The sequence below is a fragment of the Sebastes fasciatus genome, chromosome 8 (assembly GCF_043250625.1).
Source record: "Sebastes fasciatus isolate fSebFas1 chromosome 8, fSebFas1.pri, whole genome shotgun sequence".
Classification (NCBI taxonomy): Eukaryota; Metazoa; Chordata; class Actinopteri; order Perciformes; family Sebastidae; genus Sebastes; species Sebastes fasciatus.
In genome coordinates, this window is record NC_133802.1 from 32,469,905 (window position 1) to 32,489,796 (window position 19,892).

General features: G+C 40.7%; 1 protein-coding gene and 1 long non-coding RNA gene across 4 annotated transcripts in view; one reads left to right on the forward strand and one right to left on the reverse strand.

Moving 5' to 3' along the window:
• Positions 1 to 19,892, forward strand: part of cntn3a.1 (contactin 3a, tandem duplicate 1) — a 356,340-nt gene that overhangs the window by 290,044 nt on the left and 46,404 nt on the right. For all 3 annotated transcript variants that reach the window (XM_074645147.1, XM_074645149.1, XM_074645148.1), the window contains 4 exons: positions 7,577 to 7,780; positions 9,295 to 9,397; positions 10,917 to 11,101; positions 15,860 to 15,999. In XM_074645147.1, coding sequence (XP_074501248.1) covers positions 7,577 to 7,780; positions 9,295 to 9,397; positions 10,917 to 11,101; positions 15,860 to 15,999 — 632 coding nt within the window. The remainder of the gene's footprint in view (positions 1 to 7,576; positions 7,781 to 9,294; positions 9,398 to 10,916; positions 11,102 to 15,859; positions 16,000 to 19,892) is intronic.
• The window catches only part of LOC141773278 (uncharacterized), a 376,505-nt gene that overhangs the window by 162,604 nt on the left and 194,009 nt on the right, over positions 1 to 19,892 (reverse strand). The gene's annotated exons all lie outside the window — the stretch shown is intronic.

The window sequence follows — 19,892 nt, forward strand, 5'->3', positions numbered from 1 at the left end:
TCAGTGAGTAAATCAAGAGCAATCACATCGACCTAGAGCGCCACTTTCTCCATCCTTTAAAATGGACTTTAATTCCCCCCCTCAGTAGTAATCAGCTGTGACAATTCCAGGTCTTTCTGTACATTATTCCAGGAAGAAGGAGCAGAGTATTTATTTTTTTTGCCTAGCTCCGTTCTAACCTTTGGGACCAACGTCTGTAGAACATTGTGAGAGCGAAGGCCATATTGATTGCGGTTTGTGCACATGTATGTACACAGATACGAAGGAACCACTCCAAGGAGCGATTTACATATATAAGAGCCAACCAATGTAAAAGGCTGCGGACATACAGAGATGGCCATTTAGCAGCCGCACACAGGGTACAGTGGTGAACCAGATTTCCACAGCCAGTACTGAAACGTAAAGCACAATGGTAACCAGGATCCAGCTTCTTTAAGCTCTGGTCAGGTGCATTCATATAGAGCAGATCATCATAATCCAATAAAGGTAAAAAAAGAAAGTTGCTGAAATCAAATGTTTCCTCACCTGGAGGGAGAAACATGATTTGTTTCTATAAAAAAGATCCCAAATTTAATTTTCAGTCTGTAAAATTGTAATGTAATTGTAATGTCTACCTGAGCAGAGAATGAAGTCGTTCTCCCTCTGTGGGTGTGTTGTTATCCAACCTTCTCCTTGCTTTGTTGACATCGCCGGGCCGGCCACGTTCGCTTTTAGTGCATGTGTACGCGCCCCACTGGCTAGCTCACGGCCACCGCTAAGCACTGCTCTCAAACGGCGGTCATAGTTCTGCTCTGTCAGTCACTCTTGCTGTTGTTTTGGCTGTTAGCACCTTTAGCTACGAGCCGCAGACTCGCCATGTTGAGAGCCGTGTGGAGGCAACAGAAATGCTAACAATCTCGCATTTAGCACCTTTAGCAAGAGTAATTTTACTTTTTCTTTTTTTCAAAATTTTCCTTGGAAATATTTTTGGAAAATATGTTAAATCTGGTTTGCGCAGAAGCTCAAACAAATGAAAAGTTCAGCTAATTAATAAAATATGGTCAGGTCAGTTGTTTTGACCCAAAAATTGTTTGATTGAGTCATTGACTTTGTGACACCAAGAAATACAACAGAGGTGCAGAGACAGATCTTGTGCTAATAAATGTAAATAAACTGATCATGAATGAAGCATCCAAGACCTCTGACATGTTACACACAAATCCAAAATTCATTATCAACGCTCTCAGACTGTCGTCAGTGATTTTATTTGGGTGAATGGTGGATAATTGCTAATCTTGGTCAAATTCATTCAAACTGGGTCAGTCTGCTTCCCTGCTGTTTCTCCTCATATCAAATAAACACAGCCAAAGCTTGTGTGCCTTTGTCCGACCAACCAGTAACGTACGGGCTGCTTTTGTTTATACCACACAGCCCCCTTCATCCCTTCTTGTAGCGATGGATCATAGCCGTTCTCCGGAGACCTCGCTCGGCGCTCGGAATGATCCATTTTCTGACAATATTGTCGGCAGCTGTCATCGTAGATTATGCCTATTTCTGGAGATGTTGAGGATGCCGAGATGTGCTTCAGGATGAATCATCACCAATTTTCTAACATCTTTGCTGAGAGGCTAGCCCGACCATATCTGCTATGGTAATGATGTACCCCGTCTAGCCTTAGTTACAGGCACAATCACATTCTCTTCTCCTCATTCGGCCTCTTTCTTAGACTGCAAATACGAATGGCTGCACTGCAGCGAGTCACTTTAATACACAGAATTCTTTTTAAGAGAAATATGGCTGTGATTATTTTCATTATTGATTCATCTACAGATTGTTTTTCTTGATTAATTGATTAATCATTTGTTCTGTAAAATGTAAACAAATTAAAAAAAAATGTTCATCACAAGTTCCCAAACTCAATATGACATTTCAAATGTCTTGTTTTGTCCGAGCAACAGTCCAAAAGCCAAAGATATTCAGTTTATTATCACAGAAAATCTGAAAATGTTCAAAATTGAGTAGCTAAAAACAGTGAATTTTGCTTTTCTGTGAAAAAAAACAACCCAAACACTTAAATGATTAATCGATTATCAAAATTGTTAATTTGATTTTTATGTTGATCAACAAATCAATCAAATCAGATTCAGGTTTATTTGCTAAGTACATACATAGAAGCAATTTGACTTCGGTTTTATGCATTTTTAAATGTACTTACACAGAATAGAAATAACAGCTGGAACAATGTCAACAAAGCTGGACAGATAAAGGTGAGGAATAGGCAGGACTGTTATGTACACAAGTAGTGAAAAAATTGATGAATATAATATAAATATTATATAAATATACTGTATATAGAAGCACCAATGACCAACAATAAAATTTGAATTAAAGAATAAAGCAAAACGCCTGTATAGTGTTCTGGAAGTTGACTAATAGTTGAAGCTCTGTGAACTGTGTAGAAAAGTACATATAATGTAATATTAATTCTAGTATAAATGATAGAAAAGGTTTTTAAAAGGATAAAAGAATTATCAGTAGGCAGCTGGATTTGTCTCCAGATGTATTGTTGCACATTTGAAATACAGAAAATCCTCACTGTTATTTGAATCGACTCTCACAGTGTTGGAGAAAGTGAGAAACATGCTCTCACGCAGTGAAGGTGACAGAGCATATTTCATGATCAGCGCAATACAGCTTTGGACACGGATCTGCCTCATCTCCCCTTTAACGGATTTCAATATAGCATGCATGATTCAGGAAGCCATTATTTCATTTTAACGATGCCTGAAAAACCCTCCAGACAGCTGCAGGAAGTAGTTTGTTGCAGGCAGGATGCTCTAAAAAAACGGCGAGGCGGTTTTTGAAGTTGCACTTAAAGAATGACAAAAATATTGTGTCCAAGAGAGGAGCTCCGGCGGTGTTGTGTTGCTCCACTGTGCTGTACACTGTATTTGCGTTAGATGTCAGTCTGTGTCATCTTCTGCTTTGAGAGAGTCTGAATGACTGTGGTTAGTCCGGGACCTAATGCATCTGACCTCCTTTCGCTAATGGAAACAGGCCTTTTAGATTTACTCAAGGCTGAAATCACTTGTTCTCTCTTTGCTGTGCGTCTACCTTCAAAACAGAGGCTGCTCGCTGGCCAGTAACACACATAGCTTGCAGGGATTTTTTCCCGAGTGCGTGACCTAAGCCATTTCATAGAGTGAACTTGTTGTGTGTTATGAATACAGATAGGTAGCCCTGGTTAATGGCTGTTACTGTCTAGGGAACAGACTTGCAAGTACAAACTTACACAAGTTGTGCATAAACTCTCTTTGATACAATACGCACTGGTACAAAAGCCCCACTCTGGATTCAGTATGTCCTTGGCCTGTCATGTTGCATTTCTCTTCCCTCCTCTCAGATCATTAAGGGGGAATTGATGCTGCCTGTTCATTATACAAGGGCTAAATGGAAGCACAATGAAAATCTGCCACTCACTGTCAGTCATGATTGCATTATTCCATTACCGCCCATCTGCAGGAGGCTCTCAAGTCAAATCACCATTGGTACTTTCCACTTCCTATTTCCTGCTTCCTGTTTCTCACCATGAATCTTTAACTAACCAATTAGTAACCTCTTATTTGCTGTTGTTCCAGTTTGTCGCGCCCTGCACCTTTTGGAAGTTATTGTTTCGAAAAACAGACATTAAATATACATGACGCTGTGAGGATGAGAGCTGGGATGTATTATTTAGGGGAGAGAGGATGTTACAGCTGTTCTCTTTGTGGGTCGGATGGATCAAGCCAAGAAGTTATGGTTGATACAAATGAGGGAGGCTGGGGTGGAGTTCATGGTGGAAAGAAACCACAAGTGATAAACATTGAAATCGAAATGCAACTCCTCTTATCGTGTATCTCAAATCAGTCATTAAAGGAATAGTTCAACTTTTTTTTTTCGAAAATACACATATTGGCCTTCTTGCGGAGAGTTAGATGAGAAGATCGATACCACTTTCATGTCTGTTTGTTAAAGCCAGGAGACGGTTAGCTTAGCTTAGCATAAAGACTGGAAATGGCTAAAGTGAAAAATAAAGATTTTTTAAAAACATGTTCAATGGGAGTCTCCGCTGGTTGCCCGGCAACAACAACCCTCCAGGAAGTTACTGCTCCCAGCCAAAAACTAGTTCAGCACGTAATCCCCAATAATACCGCAAATTGTCATTCTTTAGTTTTTTTGCTTTAGGTTCTATTTCTTTAATGTGCCAATGAACATCTGTACAGTAAGCTCGTTAGCAGACGTGTGAAGCTAACAGCAGGGTTAGCTTGTATACATCAGTGATTCTCCGTATCCTCCGAGGACCCCCAGGGGTATGTGGCACACTGCCAATATTTCAGATTTATGAATTTAATAATTTTTTACAAAAGGCTTCATAGTAAAACAAATAATATTTGAATCTTTAAATCTACCGTACAATGGTTAATATGTTACATTCTAATCTAACAAATCTTTAACTCTTAGAACCTGCAAATATGTTTAATACGTGCCTAATACATTGCTCTTGTATTGATTTATACTCCTGCGGCTGTGCACAAATGCATTCTGTGCGGGCACCTCTCGCACGCCGAGCATACATAGTACTGCGGCTGATTGCGCATAGCATGTCATTTCTTTTTGATTTAGACCCGCGGTTTTCAAATCCTTTGTCAGGCGGTCTTTGGTTTATTTGAGAGTTGTGATTAAATAGTTCCAACACAACTCCATGGCTCCAAAAAATCATGGAAGAGTTGGATGATGAGGAGGAGGAGCTCCTGTGCCTAGAATGAATGAAGTTGTTGTTGTTATTGTTATGGACGTTAGGTACGGAAATCCCATCTCCCAGCTCTAATGTCCAATTAAACTTCAGCAACGTCTGCGGTGCCTGGTGCGTAGTCACATTTTTCAGGAGGTGCGCAACGCGGCTCTCTGCGAGCTCCGCAAACCATCTCTGCGGCTCTGTGGGAGCTCTGCACAAGCTTTTCTGCAGAAGTATAAATTAAGCATAAGACTATACAAGTATAAAAATAAGTTACATCTAATTGTTCCAAGGGACATACATGAGGGTGTCCCCGGTATAATCCATCTATCTTGTAAGGGGAAAAGATTGAGAACCTCTGGTATATACACTGTAAGGTTATTAACTTATCATTTTCAAAATGTGGCACATTGGAAAGCAGGAAAAACATCACTGGCACGAAACAGACAGACAGATGTGATTTCACTGTGTGGTTTTGATCTCATGTTGTGTTGTTGGGATGATCACAAGGTCAGGTTGTCCTCTAGTCCAACCCACATAACAACGCCCACCCTGTACTTGTACTTGTTGAAAAGGAGGATTTTTCACATGTGCATCACAAGTTCTCAGGATTCGATGTCGCCTCACGATTTGCAAGGTTTTTGCAGTAATATGTCAAAAGCCCACACATCCTCTTGCCCCCTAAAGAGCAGACGTGAAGAACACTGAGTCAGTAGATGAGTGTCCAACTCGTGTCTCAATTATTCCCCTGCACTGTAGTGCCGAGTCATCGCTTAGACAAGTTTTTACCAACGGCCAAGATTGCTTTTGGGACAGGGATGCAATATGGTCCAGAGCAATCTATCCTTGTGTCAATATGTCAAAACACCATCATTCCTTTTTATAATGCTGCTGATTGTTAGTGCAAAGCCTCTCTGACTGCACTCCATTTGGTTGATAGAACCGGGAGTCTTTCCCAGAAGTTTGTTATCGAGGATGATGAATAGTGGACTGGGTGGGACCATGCTGAATAACAGGATCTGCTATACATTGGTTTTATTGGGCATTATAAAGTTTCTTATGCAGGACCTGCAGCTTAAGGGGTTGATTTAAGGTCTTCTGCTGCATCATGACAACCACAAAGGGAGACGCTCCTTGTTGTTGTTTTTTTATGTACAACTACTGTCTCTGTGTTTTTAAATAAATTCTTATTAGGTGATAAATCCAAAGAAGAGGTATGAAAAAAGGAAGAAAAGGAAATAAAACGGGGCATAGTTTAATGATACAATGGTAATACAATTACAGATGTGTTATTTTTAACTTTCTCTCCTCACATTCACATGTAAATTCTGCCTGAACAACCAAAGCCTTCAGTTGTCTTCAGGCACCGGAGAGACAATAAAACATAATCCAGGAAGGCTGATTAATTTGAGTTAAATTGAGTAATACATCCGAGTGAATGAAGGTTCACACTGGACCGTGATTAGGATTTTTTACAACTCTGGAAAGTTATCACTGTAACAACTGATTTTATCCTCCCTTCCGATAATAGTTCATGCGATCATGTCCGTGATTGTTCATCGCAGAGTATTTGCTGGATAATGTTGCGTTGTGTTACATAAGAAGTTGAGCCTGATTGAACTGTTGTTGCATTGATATTTTACCGTAGAACCTCTACTCCAGGAATGACAGTGTGGTCAGTGTGAACATGGCGTTATCCCGGATATCACTAAGCAGTGATACTGGAGCAGATGGGACTCAAATGCCTTGCTCAAGGCTGCTTCATTGGTTTTAAGAAAGGGACAAGAGTTAGTCGTTAAATCACCACCCCACTCCTCATCTTTAAGTCAAGCGTGCCACGCAGTGAGCAACATCCGGGTCTGAGAAGTGAAGCCAATGCTGAAGTGCCTTAAACTTGCATTCTCTCTAACAGCCAGCAGGGGGCGACTCCTCTGGTTGCTCAAAGAAGTCTGATTGTATAGAAGTCTATGAGAAAATGAGCTTACTTCTCACTTGATTTATTACCTCAGTAAACATTGTAAACATGAGTTTATAGTCTCAGTCGCTAGTTTCAAGTCTTCTTCAATACAGCATGATGTTCATTAAGTAAATTATGGTCCCATTTAGAGTCAAATAGACCATAAAGCAGGGGATGCTTTAGGGCGGGGCTACCTTGTGATTAAAAGGTTGCTACCGCGACGTTGTCCGGTCTGGGAGTTTTCTGCGTTTTCGTCTTACTTTAAGTGTGTTTTCAGTTCATGAAAGTGTCATGTAACATTTTGGTCGCCTAAAAATTTCTTATTCAGCGTTCGGTACTACTTAGCTCCACCCTCTCGTGTCACTTCTGGTTGCAAAAAAAGCCAAGATGGCTACAACCAAAAACCAAGATGGCGGCAGCCTGAATGCCGAACTGGAGGCTTCAAAATGGCAGACCACAAACCAGTGGGTGACGTCACGGTGACTACGTCCATTTCTCATACAGTCTATGGCTACGCCGCAGAAAACACCTCAACATTCCTGCAGTGAATGTAAATATCTATTTCGCTGAAAAGTCCATCATTCATATTCTCCGCGGCATCACGCCAACATAGTGAACCTGTGAATCTGTTATCATATTGAGGGCATTTATCCAACAGTGAGTAAGAGTAATTGCTCTTCAATTATAAATTGTGTTTTTAATCATGGAAGGCTGGCACTCAGTCCAATCCACTAATTGCTTTATCCCTGAAGGCATCCACTCACACTGAATGAGATGAGACTGCTGATGTAGCGCACTTTATCTTTACATGGGTATAGATGATGTATAAATACAGAATGTGTTTTTTCTGACTTTGTTGTTCACAGAACTCACCTTCACATGGATCTTCAATGAGTACCCGTCGTTTGTCATCCAGGACACGCGAAGGTTTGTGTCCCAGAAGACGGGCAACCTCTACATCGCCAAAGTGGAACCCTCTGATGTGGGCAACTATACCTGTGTGGTCACCAACACAGTCACCAAAAGCAGCGTTCAAGGACCACCGACTCCTCTAGTGCTGCGGGTTGACGGTATGACCGTTTTACCTTACGTACTAAACATGGAGTACAGAGTAGGAGAAGAGCAATGAATTGTTTTAGTTTTTTCGAAATCTAAATTTAAGGCATTGCAACTTTCAAATTGCTGCTGCAGTGACTTAAATTAGCAATAGCCTGGCAAGAGGTGAGAGTTTTAGCTGGCGGCCATCGATTTTGCCGGCTGCTGGCTAACTGTTGCCAGCAAATTTAATCATCTGTAGCTCATTTATGTTTGTGACTTGGCATACAAAATGAAACTTTTTGCTTTCGTCTAGTTAGTGTGTTCACTATACTTTTATTCTCTGACAAAGATGGTTTTGCAAAAGAAAACACTGCCCAGTGTTGTTAAGGAATTTGAAAGGATAGAAAGTAGACTGTGTGGTCCTCCAAATTTCATTGACAATAAAGCTTTCTATTCTATTCTATTATGTTGCTCAATACTGTATGTCCAAAAGAGTGGTGAGTGGTTAAAGGTGCTTTACTGTATATGATATTCAGAGCATTAAGATAGCAGAGCTTTGTGAGCGTGTGGGCGTGCCCCACTGGCTAGGTCACGGCCGCCGCTCTGCACTGCTTTCATACGGCGGTTACAGCTGATAACAATGTCCCGACCAACGGCGTAGTTGCAGAAGCGTTGCACCCACCCTCTGGTTCCCCCTCAAGTAAACACTGTTTGTTGGGCTGTAGCACTGGGCTTCGAAGCAATATTACCGTAGTGGCCAAACGGTGGTACTACAACTTCCGTGTCCGTTACATCACACCATTGGGCCCAAAAATACTTTTTCCCATAGACTTACATTGGAAAAGAGATGTCTGTAACTCAGCAGACTATTTCTTTTTTTAAGGTAAATCAACTTCCCAGTATGAAGTCTGCTGGAAGAGCCGGGTAATTTTATACTCGGAAGTCAAGCTTTTTTTTTTTTTGCTTCATGCACCACTGAGCATCTTCTGTAAGAATGAACGGGGCCCCGCCTCCGACACTATATCCACTTCTCTTTATACATCCATGGTTGAGAGCTGTGTGAAGGCACTACTGAAGAAACGCTCTGAATTTTGTATCGAGAACCTTTAAACTATCCAGCCGATCACATCATTAAAGTTTTCTTTGAAGAAGACTTTTATCCAACTCACTGGTTTGAAAAAGAGGACTGGTGTCAACCTCATGAGACGACTGCATCATTTCATCTGATTCTTCTCATGCTGAAACAACATTGGTTTGTAATTATTGTTAGATGTTTGATGATATGTAGACCACCACTACAGGACTGGAGTGTAATGTATAGAAAATAAATAGCATTTTAAGTCCAAATAGTGGTCAGAAGAATCTGAATTAGATATTTTCCCCTAAGTATCGGACACAGTGTAGTGTTCAGAGAAATAGAGTTATGATTTATTATAGCTCACACAGTCATGACCTAAACTTTGTTTTGCTTTTCGAGCCTTGAGCTGAAAGAATTCCCTTCAGACATGCGTGGCATCATTTCTGTGTTTTCTCTTTGTAACTCCAGGTGTGATGGGCGAATACGAGCCAAAGATCGAAGTGCAGTTCCCTGAAGTTGTCCCCGTTGCTAAGAGCTCAACTGTCAAACTGGAATGTTTTGCACTTGGAAAGTACGTCCCTCTGTGTGTTATTAGACAGTCATAACTACACCATTCGTTGTTTACTGTACCAGTCTAAGCTGCATGGTAATGTGTGAGGACCCTCTGAAGTGATTTTGGGAGCAGAAGATTTCTACATTTTAATGACTCCTTCTTGTGCCGTACACCCAGAATACACAGCAGAAACACTCGTCAGTTAAAGAGGACCTATTATGCTTTTGTGCTTTTTCCCCTTTCCTTTAGTGTTATATCGTTTTTTTTGTGCATGTAAAAAGTCTGCAAAGTTACAAAGCCCAAAGTTTACGCCTATGGCGTAGCCACGGGTGTGCCAGGATGTGCCTGTGCCACCCAAAGAGGCAGAAAAATCTGATGCAAAATAATTTTTGAGTTATAGCCTCTCTAGAACAAGTTACTATTACCAAACAAAACATCTGCAGCAGTTCTATATTTCTACCAGTGAAAGTTAGCAACCCTACACACGGGAAAAAAGACATTAGCAGTCGTTGTGTACGGCCCGGACCGGGAGACGCTGCACAGAAAGCTAAAATAAGCTAAATATATACTGAGGTTTATTTATTTTAGACAGAAAAAGGTTAAGAAACGTGTGGTAATTTGTAAAAAATAGTAATAATCCACAATTAAAACCCCGTACTATATTCATTCATGGAGCTCTCCAAGTCACTGCATGTTCTACAACACTGTCCGGCACATATTTCAGAATAAAAGCATCGTGTTAACAAATTAAGGAACACTTGAGGGCTCTTATTTTATATATATCTATATATATATATATAGATATATATATACGCGGGCAGTGTGGCTGCAATAACATGTTAACACACACGCCGATATAAAAAACAACAGGTAACGCAGCCGCCACGCGCTCCTGACGTTCCTAGTGTGGACGAGGCTTTAGTGTTAAAACTGCCCAAAAAAATTGGGCCTCTGGCGGCTCGCATAAAGGGGCCTCTCCATCTCAAAGTCCAGGGCTGAATTTAATCCCCAGTCCGCCCCTGGATCATGTGGCACACACAGTTTTTGTGATGCACACGTACAGTTATTTTTTCTGGCTACGTTAGTGATCCACGCCAAAGGGAGTTACTCTCCCCCACAGAAACACTGCTCCTGAACTGCCTGAAACACCTTGCTTGAAGTCCTACATGTTCTTCTGTAACGTGGTGATGTCACCAAGTAACACATTTGCATAATATCTGCCTAGAGATTGGCACGCCCTCAAACAAAGCTAGTTAGAGCGAAGCTGGAGCGGAGAGTTTGGTTTGTGAGAAAAATAAAGCGTTTTTTGAACATTAAAGCATGTAAACATGTTCTAATAGAAACCCAAAATACATGTATGCACCTGAAAATCAGCATAATAGGTCCTCTTTAATGCTTCAGATTAACATTGACATGCTTTATCAGTTTTTTTCAGTCCTCACTGGTATCATACATGTATGTGATGATAGATAAGACGATCTTCTGGAGTGTTTTTCATTTCGCTGCCTTGCTGTGTGTTATATTTTCATGCCTTTAGCCCAGTGCCAACCATCAGCTGGAGAAGAGTGGATGGAGCCTCTTTTGGCAGGAAGGTGGACATAAATAAAGCCAGCGGAGTTTTAGAAATCCCTTACTTCCAGCAGGAGGATGCGGGAGTGTATGAATGTGTGGCTGAAAACACCAGAGGAAGAAACTCGGCTAAAGGAAAGCTGTCTTTCTACGGTGAGTAGGAGGACGGTTTCGCTGACTTTGATCTAAAACTGATCTCGCTTCACACACCTCTTGTCTTGGGGAACAAATAATATCTTGTGCCTTCAACCTCTCAGTCTTCTTTTCCAACGTGTCATGTTCGTTTATAGACTTTTACTAAATCTCCTGCCTGTTGATTCATAGCCTCAAAGGTTCACTGCAGCTGAGCTTGATTGAAAATCTTGCAGAATAATAAAAGTGTAGCTTTGGCGCGAGTCTAACAAAAAGTTTAATTTGTTGTCACGCAATCTGTAGCTTTTATTAGAACCCATATATAACTGCATCATATAGTGGAATGTGGTAATAAATTAACCCATTAGCAGTAGTTCATTTCTGACAAGCTCTTTATTGTGCCAGCGGCTAACACGGGGCCGTTGCACACACACACAGATTTATACCACCTCTCAGGGAGACGTGATTTTTCTCTCACCAACACTGGACTTATGGCCCATATTCTGAGAAAGCTTTTAATGGCCCCTTGATGAAGGATTTTTATGGTTTCTCTCTCCATTATTTTGCAGTTTATGCATTGATGATGTCTGCCCACAAGGCCCTGTAGGGATGTGCTTGACTGAAATCATCAAATCCAGATTTTTCTTTCCTGTGAAGGAGGGAGCCTTTGATATGATAATACAAGTACAGAGTTTTTTGCGGCACCTGTGGGTAAGATGAAATGCTCGCGGTACCTGTAGGTAGGCTGAGGATTAAACATTTACTTTAAAGAGAAGTGCGTGTGTTCATAGAGCAGTACAGCATCACAGCACTCGGCCTTGATGACTTAGAAGCCTTAAAACCGATGGAAAAGTGCCGATGTTGAGGTAATTTCGTCAACAAGGTGATAACTTTTCAACGACCTGTGGCTATCACGCTCTTGGTGCTATGTTGCATGGCCTTTCTGCTGTAGTTGTGTGGAAGTCGTGTTTCTCCTTGTAAGATTTAAGTCCTGTCTCATCTGAAAGCCTCGTAGACTGGCCCGCCGCCAAGTGATAAAAATCTGTAATCTCATTTTAAACTCCCATAGACAGGAGCTTGCGGGACATCCATCAACTCTATAGAAGAATGGGAGAATCAATATGGGGATGTGGTGTTTTGCGACACCCGACCAATGCGGGCACAGGAACAATAAGGGGTGGCCTGACCTCTTTCGATTTCCCACTTAATTGTCCTTCCGTAGTCCCCGGGGGGATTTATGAAATTAGACCCTGGTTTTAGCAGATGACTGCCTTTGAATGGGCTCAGACACCATCAGATTGACTTTGTATAGAAGCCGCTTGCATCATGTATTCCCTTCCATTATGTTATCTCTGACAGTCTCATTTGTAATATTGTTAACAGGGTGTCATGTGCAGAAGTATTTGTTTCTGTATAGTGATGTATTTTCAATTCGGTACAGCTCGCTGAATGTATTTCTGACGCAATTTCTTCCATAAAGAGAGCTGGTTTTGCGACAACAAAATATTTTCTCACTTCTCATATGGGGCTGCCAAACACTTCCTCTCTGTAGGCTTTTTATTATTATTATTATGCCAACATTCAAAACGTAATACACACACGTATACACAGATATACCATTTATGTTCGTAAAATAAAATAATAGCAAAATAATCCAAATTAGATAGATCAAAATAAGATTGGAAAGCGAGGGATAGAGTTAGGATTCATGCTACTATACTAGCAGAGTATGTGTTCAGAATAAAATAGAAACGGTTGCCTCCTTGCGGCCACTCCGCAGGGAGTACATCTTGCTTCGTTATCGATTCAAAACTTTGTTTCAGACTGTCAAAACTTTGGTTGTTAAGCACTTAACGATCTATAGAGACAACTTTTATGACACTAGTGTACAAAATAAGAGCAGTAGAGGAGCATGAGAGGAGCTCAACATAATTCATATGGTGCGCCTCGACCAGAAGTCCCTCTGCAGGCTTTTTAAAGGTGCTAAATTCAATATCCAGAGCATTAATGTGGCAGCAAACATCTACTTGCTATGTAAAGATATAGAGGAGTAATGTCTACCTGAGCAGAGGATAAAGTCACTCTCCCTCTGTGCGTGTTTTAATCTGAGCTTCTCTGTGCTTTGTTGACATAGCCGGGCCCTGTGCATGCTTTTAGTCCACTGGTTAGCTCACCCTCGCCGCTCTGCACTGCTCTCATACGGCGGTTACAACTGATAACGGCGTCCCGACCGACGGCGTTGTCGCGGAAGCGTAGCACCGTTTACACTGCTCTTGCTGTTAGCACCCTTAGCTCAGCCATCGCCATGTTGAGAGCCATGTGAAGGCAGTATAGAAATGCTCTGAATTCCGTTTAGAGAACCTTTAAATATTACTTCAATGAGTCCGATTTTGTTCTTACCAAGTAAAATGCTCTTTAGGCAATGCATGCAGCACCGTTACCGAAGATATGAAATACAAAGAAAAATAATCAGCAAGAAACACCTTCATTCGTGTTGAAACACGCTGTTCTTATCTTTATGCTTCCAGACATTTCTTCTGTCATCTAATGGTTTCATGGCTAGGTTTAGTTTATATGCACAATTATTTGGATACAAAATACATACAATAGGGAAACCAGTAATTTCAGTGCAGGAGAGGAAGGAAGCCTGAAAGGTTTATTCAGAATCCCCCCCTATACAATATAAACACGTGCATAACTGACATTATTACTCGAAACAAACGAACAGAGAACACATACTGTAGAACAAAGAATAGTTTTATACACAAAACTGACAAGCATAATCAGTAATACAAGAAAAGAAATAAGAGATAAAAACAAACAAAAACAAACCTAGAGTAAGTAGATATGTACAACCAACAGAAGCATCTTGCCATGAGGTTCAAGATGAAATGAGAAATTTCTTTAACTTCATCCTAAAAGCTGGCAAGGAAGATAACGATTTCAGTGCAAATTCAGTGAATTCCCTAACTGTGGGCCTCTAAAACCTCATTTACACACTCTGTTAGTGTTTTGAAGACATTGTGTGAGGCTATAAAATTGGTATCATCTGCAAACTAGAATGGCACTCGGAGAGCGCAGACCTCCGCCAAGGTGCGTGACTTTAAAAACAGATCGCAGCTCACAGCTGGCGGTACTGTGAGGTGGTCGGCTTATTATTAACACGCCGTGTTTCCATGTAACGTATCGGCGGATGCCTCTCTCATTCAGCAGCCTTGTTATGTCTTTATGACGTTACACTACTTTGTCTCTCATCCCGTCATATACCGCTTTTTTCTTTCTCACCGCGGACAGCCAGCAGCTCGAAGTCTCGCCACACATCCACACACGTATCTCTCGGCTTGAAGAAGGAAGTAGGCGAGGTCACACGTCATCAACGCGTCATCAGTTACACTGTGCATATGGTCTTAATACTCAGGCTGATCGTAATTCTTAAAAATATTCCTGAATCCGGATCATGATTCGGATCGCCACCAAAATCTAATGGATTGTTCATTGTGCCACACCCAACCCCTCCAAAGAAATTCATTCAAATCCATCGCGGACTTTTGGAGTAATCCTGCTAACAGACAGACAGACAGACAGACAGACAAACCAACGCTGGTGAAAAAATAACCTCCTTCAAGGCCTTTGGCCTTGGCGCAAGTAATAATAAAGGGAGAAGATTTTGACATGTCATAGCCAAGTCATTAATGTATATCAATAACAATTTGCCTTTTAAGTTGACGGGAACACGGTTTCTGAACACCAGCTGTTTTGGACCGGATTCAACAGTCAACTTCCCCCCAAAAAACATAACGTTGATCCACTTCTGGTCTCCACAGAGGACATCATGACTGACTTAAACAGATTCACACTCGTAGCCACAGTATGACCTCGTGATAGGAGAGACTGTATTTCGTATGGAAAGCCCTTGGTTTAAGTCCTCGTGCGTGGGTGAGCATTTGCCCTGCTGAAAAAGTCCTTGACACTGAAAGCATCGTGGATACTGTTCAGGTTGTAACTGTACTCTCATATATCGCTGCAGAGAGGTAAGATAAAAAGGCTATTTCAATCATTAAAAAATAATAGCATTATTATTATTATTATTACATTATCAAAGTAACACAGCTAGACAAGAAGACAGACAGACTCAGCTGCCTCGTTCCCCTTGACCCGGCCAGGGCGTCCTGTATTTATGTGGGTGATTCACAACGGTCATAAATCTTCTTCCACTGTCGCCAGAGATATGGTTCTAGTCATTAATGTGCCACACGACCGCCGTCATAAATATAGAGGCATTTTCTCTGTGGATTTCAGATGTTTCAAAAGACAAAAAGAGAATATAACCTGTGTTATTAACTGCATTACTAAAAAAAAGAATTACAACCCTTCCATTGCACTGTAGGCATCTAGCATATTATACAGTCGGTAAACCTGATTCTTGTAAAAGATCTTCATCTGTGTAACTAATTCAAGCTGCTCGTAGTAAATCCGATAGTTTATCTTCTAGCTTTTAACCTTACAGTGACGGGTTTCAACCAACCTATTGATCCTTCCACGTGTTAACTTTGTACAGATGGTTTTATTTATATATTTTTCCACTGGAGGTGAGCGTTGGGTTAATTGGAAGTGGATTTATGATTTGTGCCCTTGGAAGCCTCTGTAATGAACTAATTGCCCGCTCGGTTGGTTCATCGATTTTATTCTAAAACTGCTGCGCACTCGAAATGCTCTCTCAAGCATTTGTGTTAGCGTTATAAAGTGTTCATTTACAGTATGTGCTATGTGACCTCACAGCTGCACCGCACTTGACTGAGAAGCCTCAAGATGTCCAGAAGACCATTGATGATACTCTGGTGTGGGAGTGCAAAGCCAGCGCCAAGCCCAAGCCCTCGTACCGCTGGCTGAAGAACGGAGAGCATCTGGACCCCATGGAGGTAAGAGATTTCTCTTAATCTGAGTTTCAATGACCAAAACTAAAATATGAATAACATGAACGGGAGAATAATCCACAGTTCCCCCTCAACGTGCAACACTAAACCCCCGTTATTACATGGCGCTGTTGAATATATACGATTCTGATCGGTTAATCACGGCATTCTGCGGTCTGTTCTTTCTTTATAGCAGACTGTTGCTATGTATAGCAGACCGTTGCTATGTATAGTAGACCATTGCTATGTATAGCAGACCGATGCTATGTATAGCAGACCGTTGCTATGTATAGTAGACCCTTGCTATGTATAGCAGACCCCTGCTATGTATAGCAGACCGTTGCTATGTGTAGCAGACCCTTGCTATGTGTAACAGACCGTTGCTATGTTTAACAGACAGTTGCTATGTATAGTAGACCGTTGCTATGTATAGCAGACCTTTGCTATGTATAGCAGACCATTGCTATGTATAGCAGACCGATGCTATGTATAGCAGACCGTTGCTATATATAGTAGACCCTTGCTATGTATAGCAGACCGTTGCTATGTATAGCAGACAGTCGCTATGTATACCAGACCGTCGCTATGTATAACAGACCGTTGCTATGTATAGCAGACCGTTGCTATGTATAACAGACCTTTGCTATGTATAGCAGACCGTTGCTATGTATAGCAGACAGTTGCTATGTATAACAGACCGTTGCTATGTATAGCAGACCGTTGCTATGTATAACAGACCGTTGCTATGTACAGCAGACCGTTGCTATGGGCGCAGTTCTGATGTCAGACTCTGGAGGACCGTTTTTGTGTCATAATATTGATTTCTTCAGTAAGTAGCTGTGTAATAAGCGGGATAATGTACAGCGAGCAGGTCATTGTTGTGAAAGAAACCCCGACAGGGCGATGCCGCCCGACGGCGAAGTGGAGGGTTCTCTCATCGCCCTGAAGGGATTTCTTTCACAACAATTAACGGCTCGCTGCACATTATCCTTTACATAGCACGACAAAGAAAAGGGAAAAAAACACATCAGATAATCAATCAAGAGCATTCACCACCCTTTCATAGACCGCGGTCTGGGTGAATACTCGATTCTGATTGGCTGCAGGGTGTCTATTAATTCCTGATAATGTACACCTACTAAGTAGTTCCACTGAAACTGTGCTGGATACAACAGAATCTGAATGTCTTATATACAACACTGAGTGTAAAGTCATCCACATTTAAGCCAAAAGTTAGTCCCAAACAAACTCGTATACCTTTACTATTAATGTTTACTATATTGTACATCTTGGTCCATGAGACCTGTGCTTGGTATAAAAAAAATAGATTTAAAAAGTATTAATTTGCGCTCTCCAACTTTAATCAACACCCGGTCTTATGACGGTGTGTAACATTCTTTTGACAACAAACCATTAAAAGCTGACAGGCTGGTATTTAAGTGGTATTGTTATTGTTAGCAGAGTGTCAATATCCTTTTTTTTTTTATTACAACAGCCTCGAGGCAGTTGAGTGGATAGAGATAAGCATAATTTAATGTGTAAGATGATAAGATTACAGTGGATTCAGCAGCATCTTACTTAAAGGATTCACAGTGTGTTACCGCTCTGTTTGCTGGATTGGTTTTGCTGAGGAGCACATTATAGTTCCAACTCATAGGCTTGTACTTGGCAAGAACACGTCACTTTGAAATGGCTGTATTTGCTTGGGAATAGATTTGGCATCAAAAGTGTGTGTGTTGGGGGGGGATTGTGTTTGTATGTGTTTGACGAGGAAGCCAAAGTGATGCCATTTTCTGCCCGTCATCAACCGGGACTCAACAATTTGAGCGCTCAATCCGTCCTATCTCTCAATTTTACCATTACTGTAAGTCTCTTCTCTCTGGGGAGGGTAGAAAAACGCCTTATCATCCAAAATACATTTCACATTTTAGGCAATTTGCCTCGTCGTGTGTTATTGTGCTGCTGGAGTGAGTGTGCTTTTCTGCCTCCCGTGAATCACAGTCACTGATAGTGTCAGTGTTTGGACTGGGTAATGAGCCACAAAAACCACACTGTTGCTGCTTTGTTGGACGAGTCTTTGAAGGGGGGCAGGTGGGTTTAGTGTTCTGCAACTTCAATCGAGAGCTGAGATAATATTTGAAATTTTGGGGGACTTTAATTAAAGAGCTGAATCACAATGCACTCGCAGAGAAGACGATTACAGAGTTAATAGTTTGCCGTTATGACACAGAAGTAGTTATCTACAAATCCTGTATGTGCAGCGAGTCAAATTTTAATCCGTATAAATAGTAGGGATGCTCCGTATCGATACGGTATCACTATCGGTATCGGAAATTTTTCAGTCCCGATACCAATAGTGATACCTAATACAGATCCAATACCAGTGTTTAATTAATAAGATGTATGCCTCACTGTGTGGAAGTGACTGGGATCATTCCTATATGTGTAAGGCAACATCAGGCTGGACTTAAACAGCGCTTTATTGCATGCATTCATTGTTTGAATGTTGTAATGCTTGAAGAACCCTTTGTTTTCCTCGTGCTGTCTGTCTGAGCATGCCTGATACTTTCACAGTATTTGTATGGTACTCAAACCTGCTTTATAATAAGGGGACATAGGGCTACACAATTATGGCCAAAACGCTAATCACGATTATTTTGATCAATATTGATATCACGATTATTTACCAGGATTATTCATTGATTTTAGCGACAACACATTTTTATTGCACTTTCACTTTAAAATAATCAGAGCGCTGTTTTCACTTCCAAGCTGTGCTACATTCCTGCTAATGTACAAATTAGGGTTTGCACGATGTTGGAAAAAACTGACATTGCAATATTCTTTTCTGCTATATATTGCAATATGAAAAAAATACAGGAATATTCACCCTACCCCTTTTGTTAGCTACATTTTAAAGTTGAATACTTCAATCTGGTGCATTTCAAGAGGAAAATTAGCAACAATAAGAGCTTGATAAACAATTTGATGCTCTTAATTTAATCATAAATATATTGGTTGTATAGATAATATCTACTGTATACCCAAAAGTGAAGCCAAAACATCTAGCTGTTAGTTTAGGAAGCACTTGATTTGATACGCTGCAGAGTTTTCTATAAGCAGAACGCACATTTTAAATGTCAATATCGCAGGCGGTCATGTTCATTGAATTGTGGGAAGCCAAAATTGTGATCGCGATTAATATTCGATTAATTCTACAGCCCTAAGGGGACATGAAGATCTTATTTTTTTTACAATATGGGACCTTTGACGTGGCAATCCTTAAGATTTCAGTCCTGGTTGATTTAGAATATCTATTTGGAGCGAAAACAGTGGGGTTGTGCGTACCGTAGAGTTTAGTAGTCTGGAGACTCTTTGCTGACACGAGCTTCGGGTTTTCGGGGTTGTGTGCATGGTTCCATTTCTTTGTGTGTATTCCCTTTCCGGGGATGTTGCCCTTGTGTCCATCAATGTTTGTTTAGTTACATTATTTTATTGTCTATTTGATTTAAATTTTGATTTTGATTTGTTTGTTGTTTGTTGTCTTGTAGACTTCTTACTGTCATCTATTATTTAATGGTTATATATTGTTTGTCAATGTGTTTGGTTTTGAAAAAGTGAAATAAAATATTCAACAAAAATAACTTTGATTTCCTAACTTTGGAAAACAAAATGTAACAAATAAATACATAGATATAAATTTTGTGAATTGTCATTTATTATTAAAATAATTAATCGAAAAAATTTTTTTAACAGAAATTACAATTCAAGTGAAAACCTTTTAAATGCAGCAACATATAAAACTTAAACGGAATTAAAATCCCAGTATAAAATATATATAGTATATAAACATAGAATTGAGTTGAATAGATCCGCCCCATCGTCACGATACCTGCTCC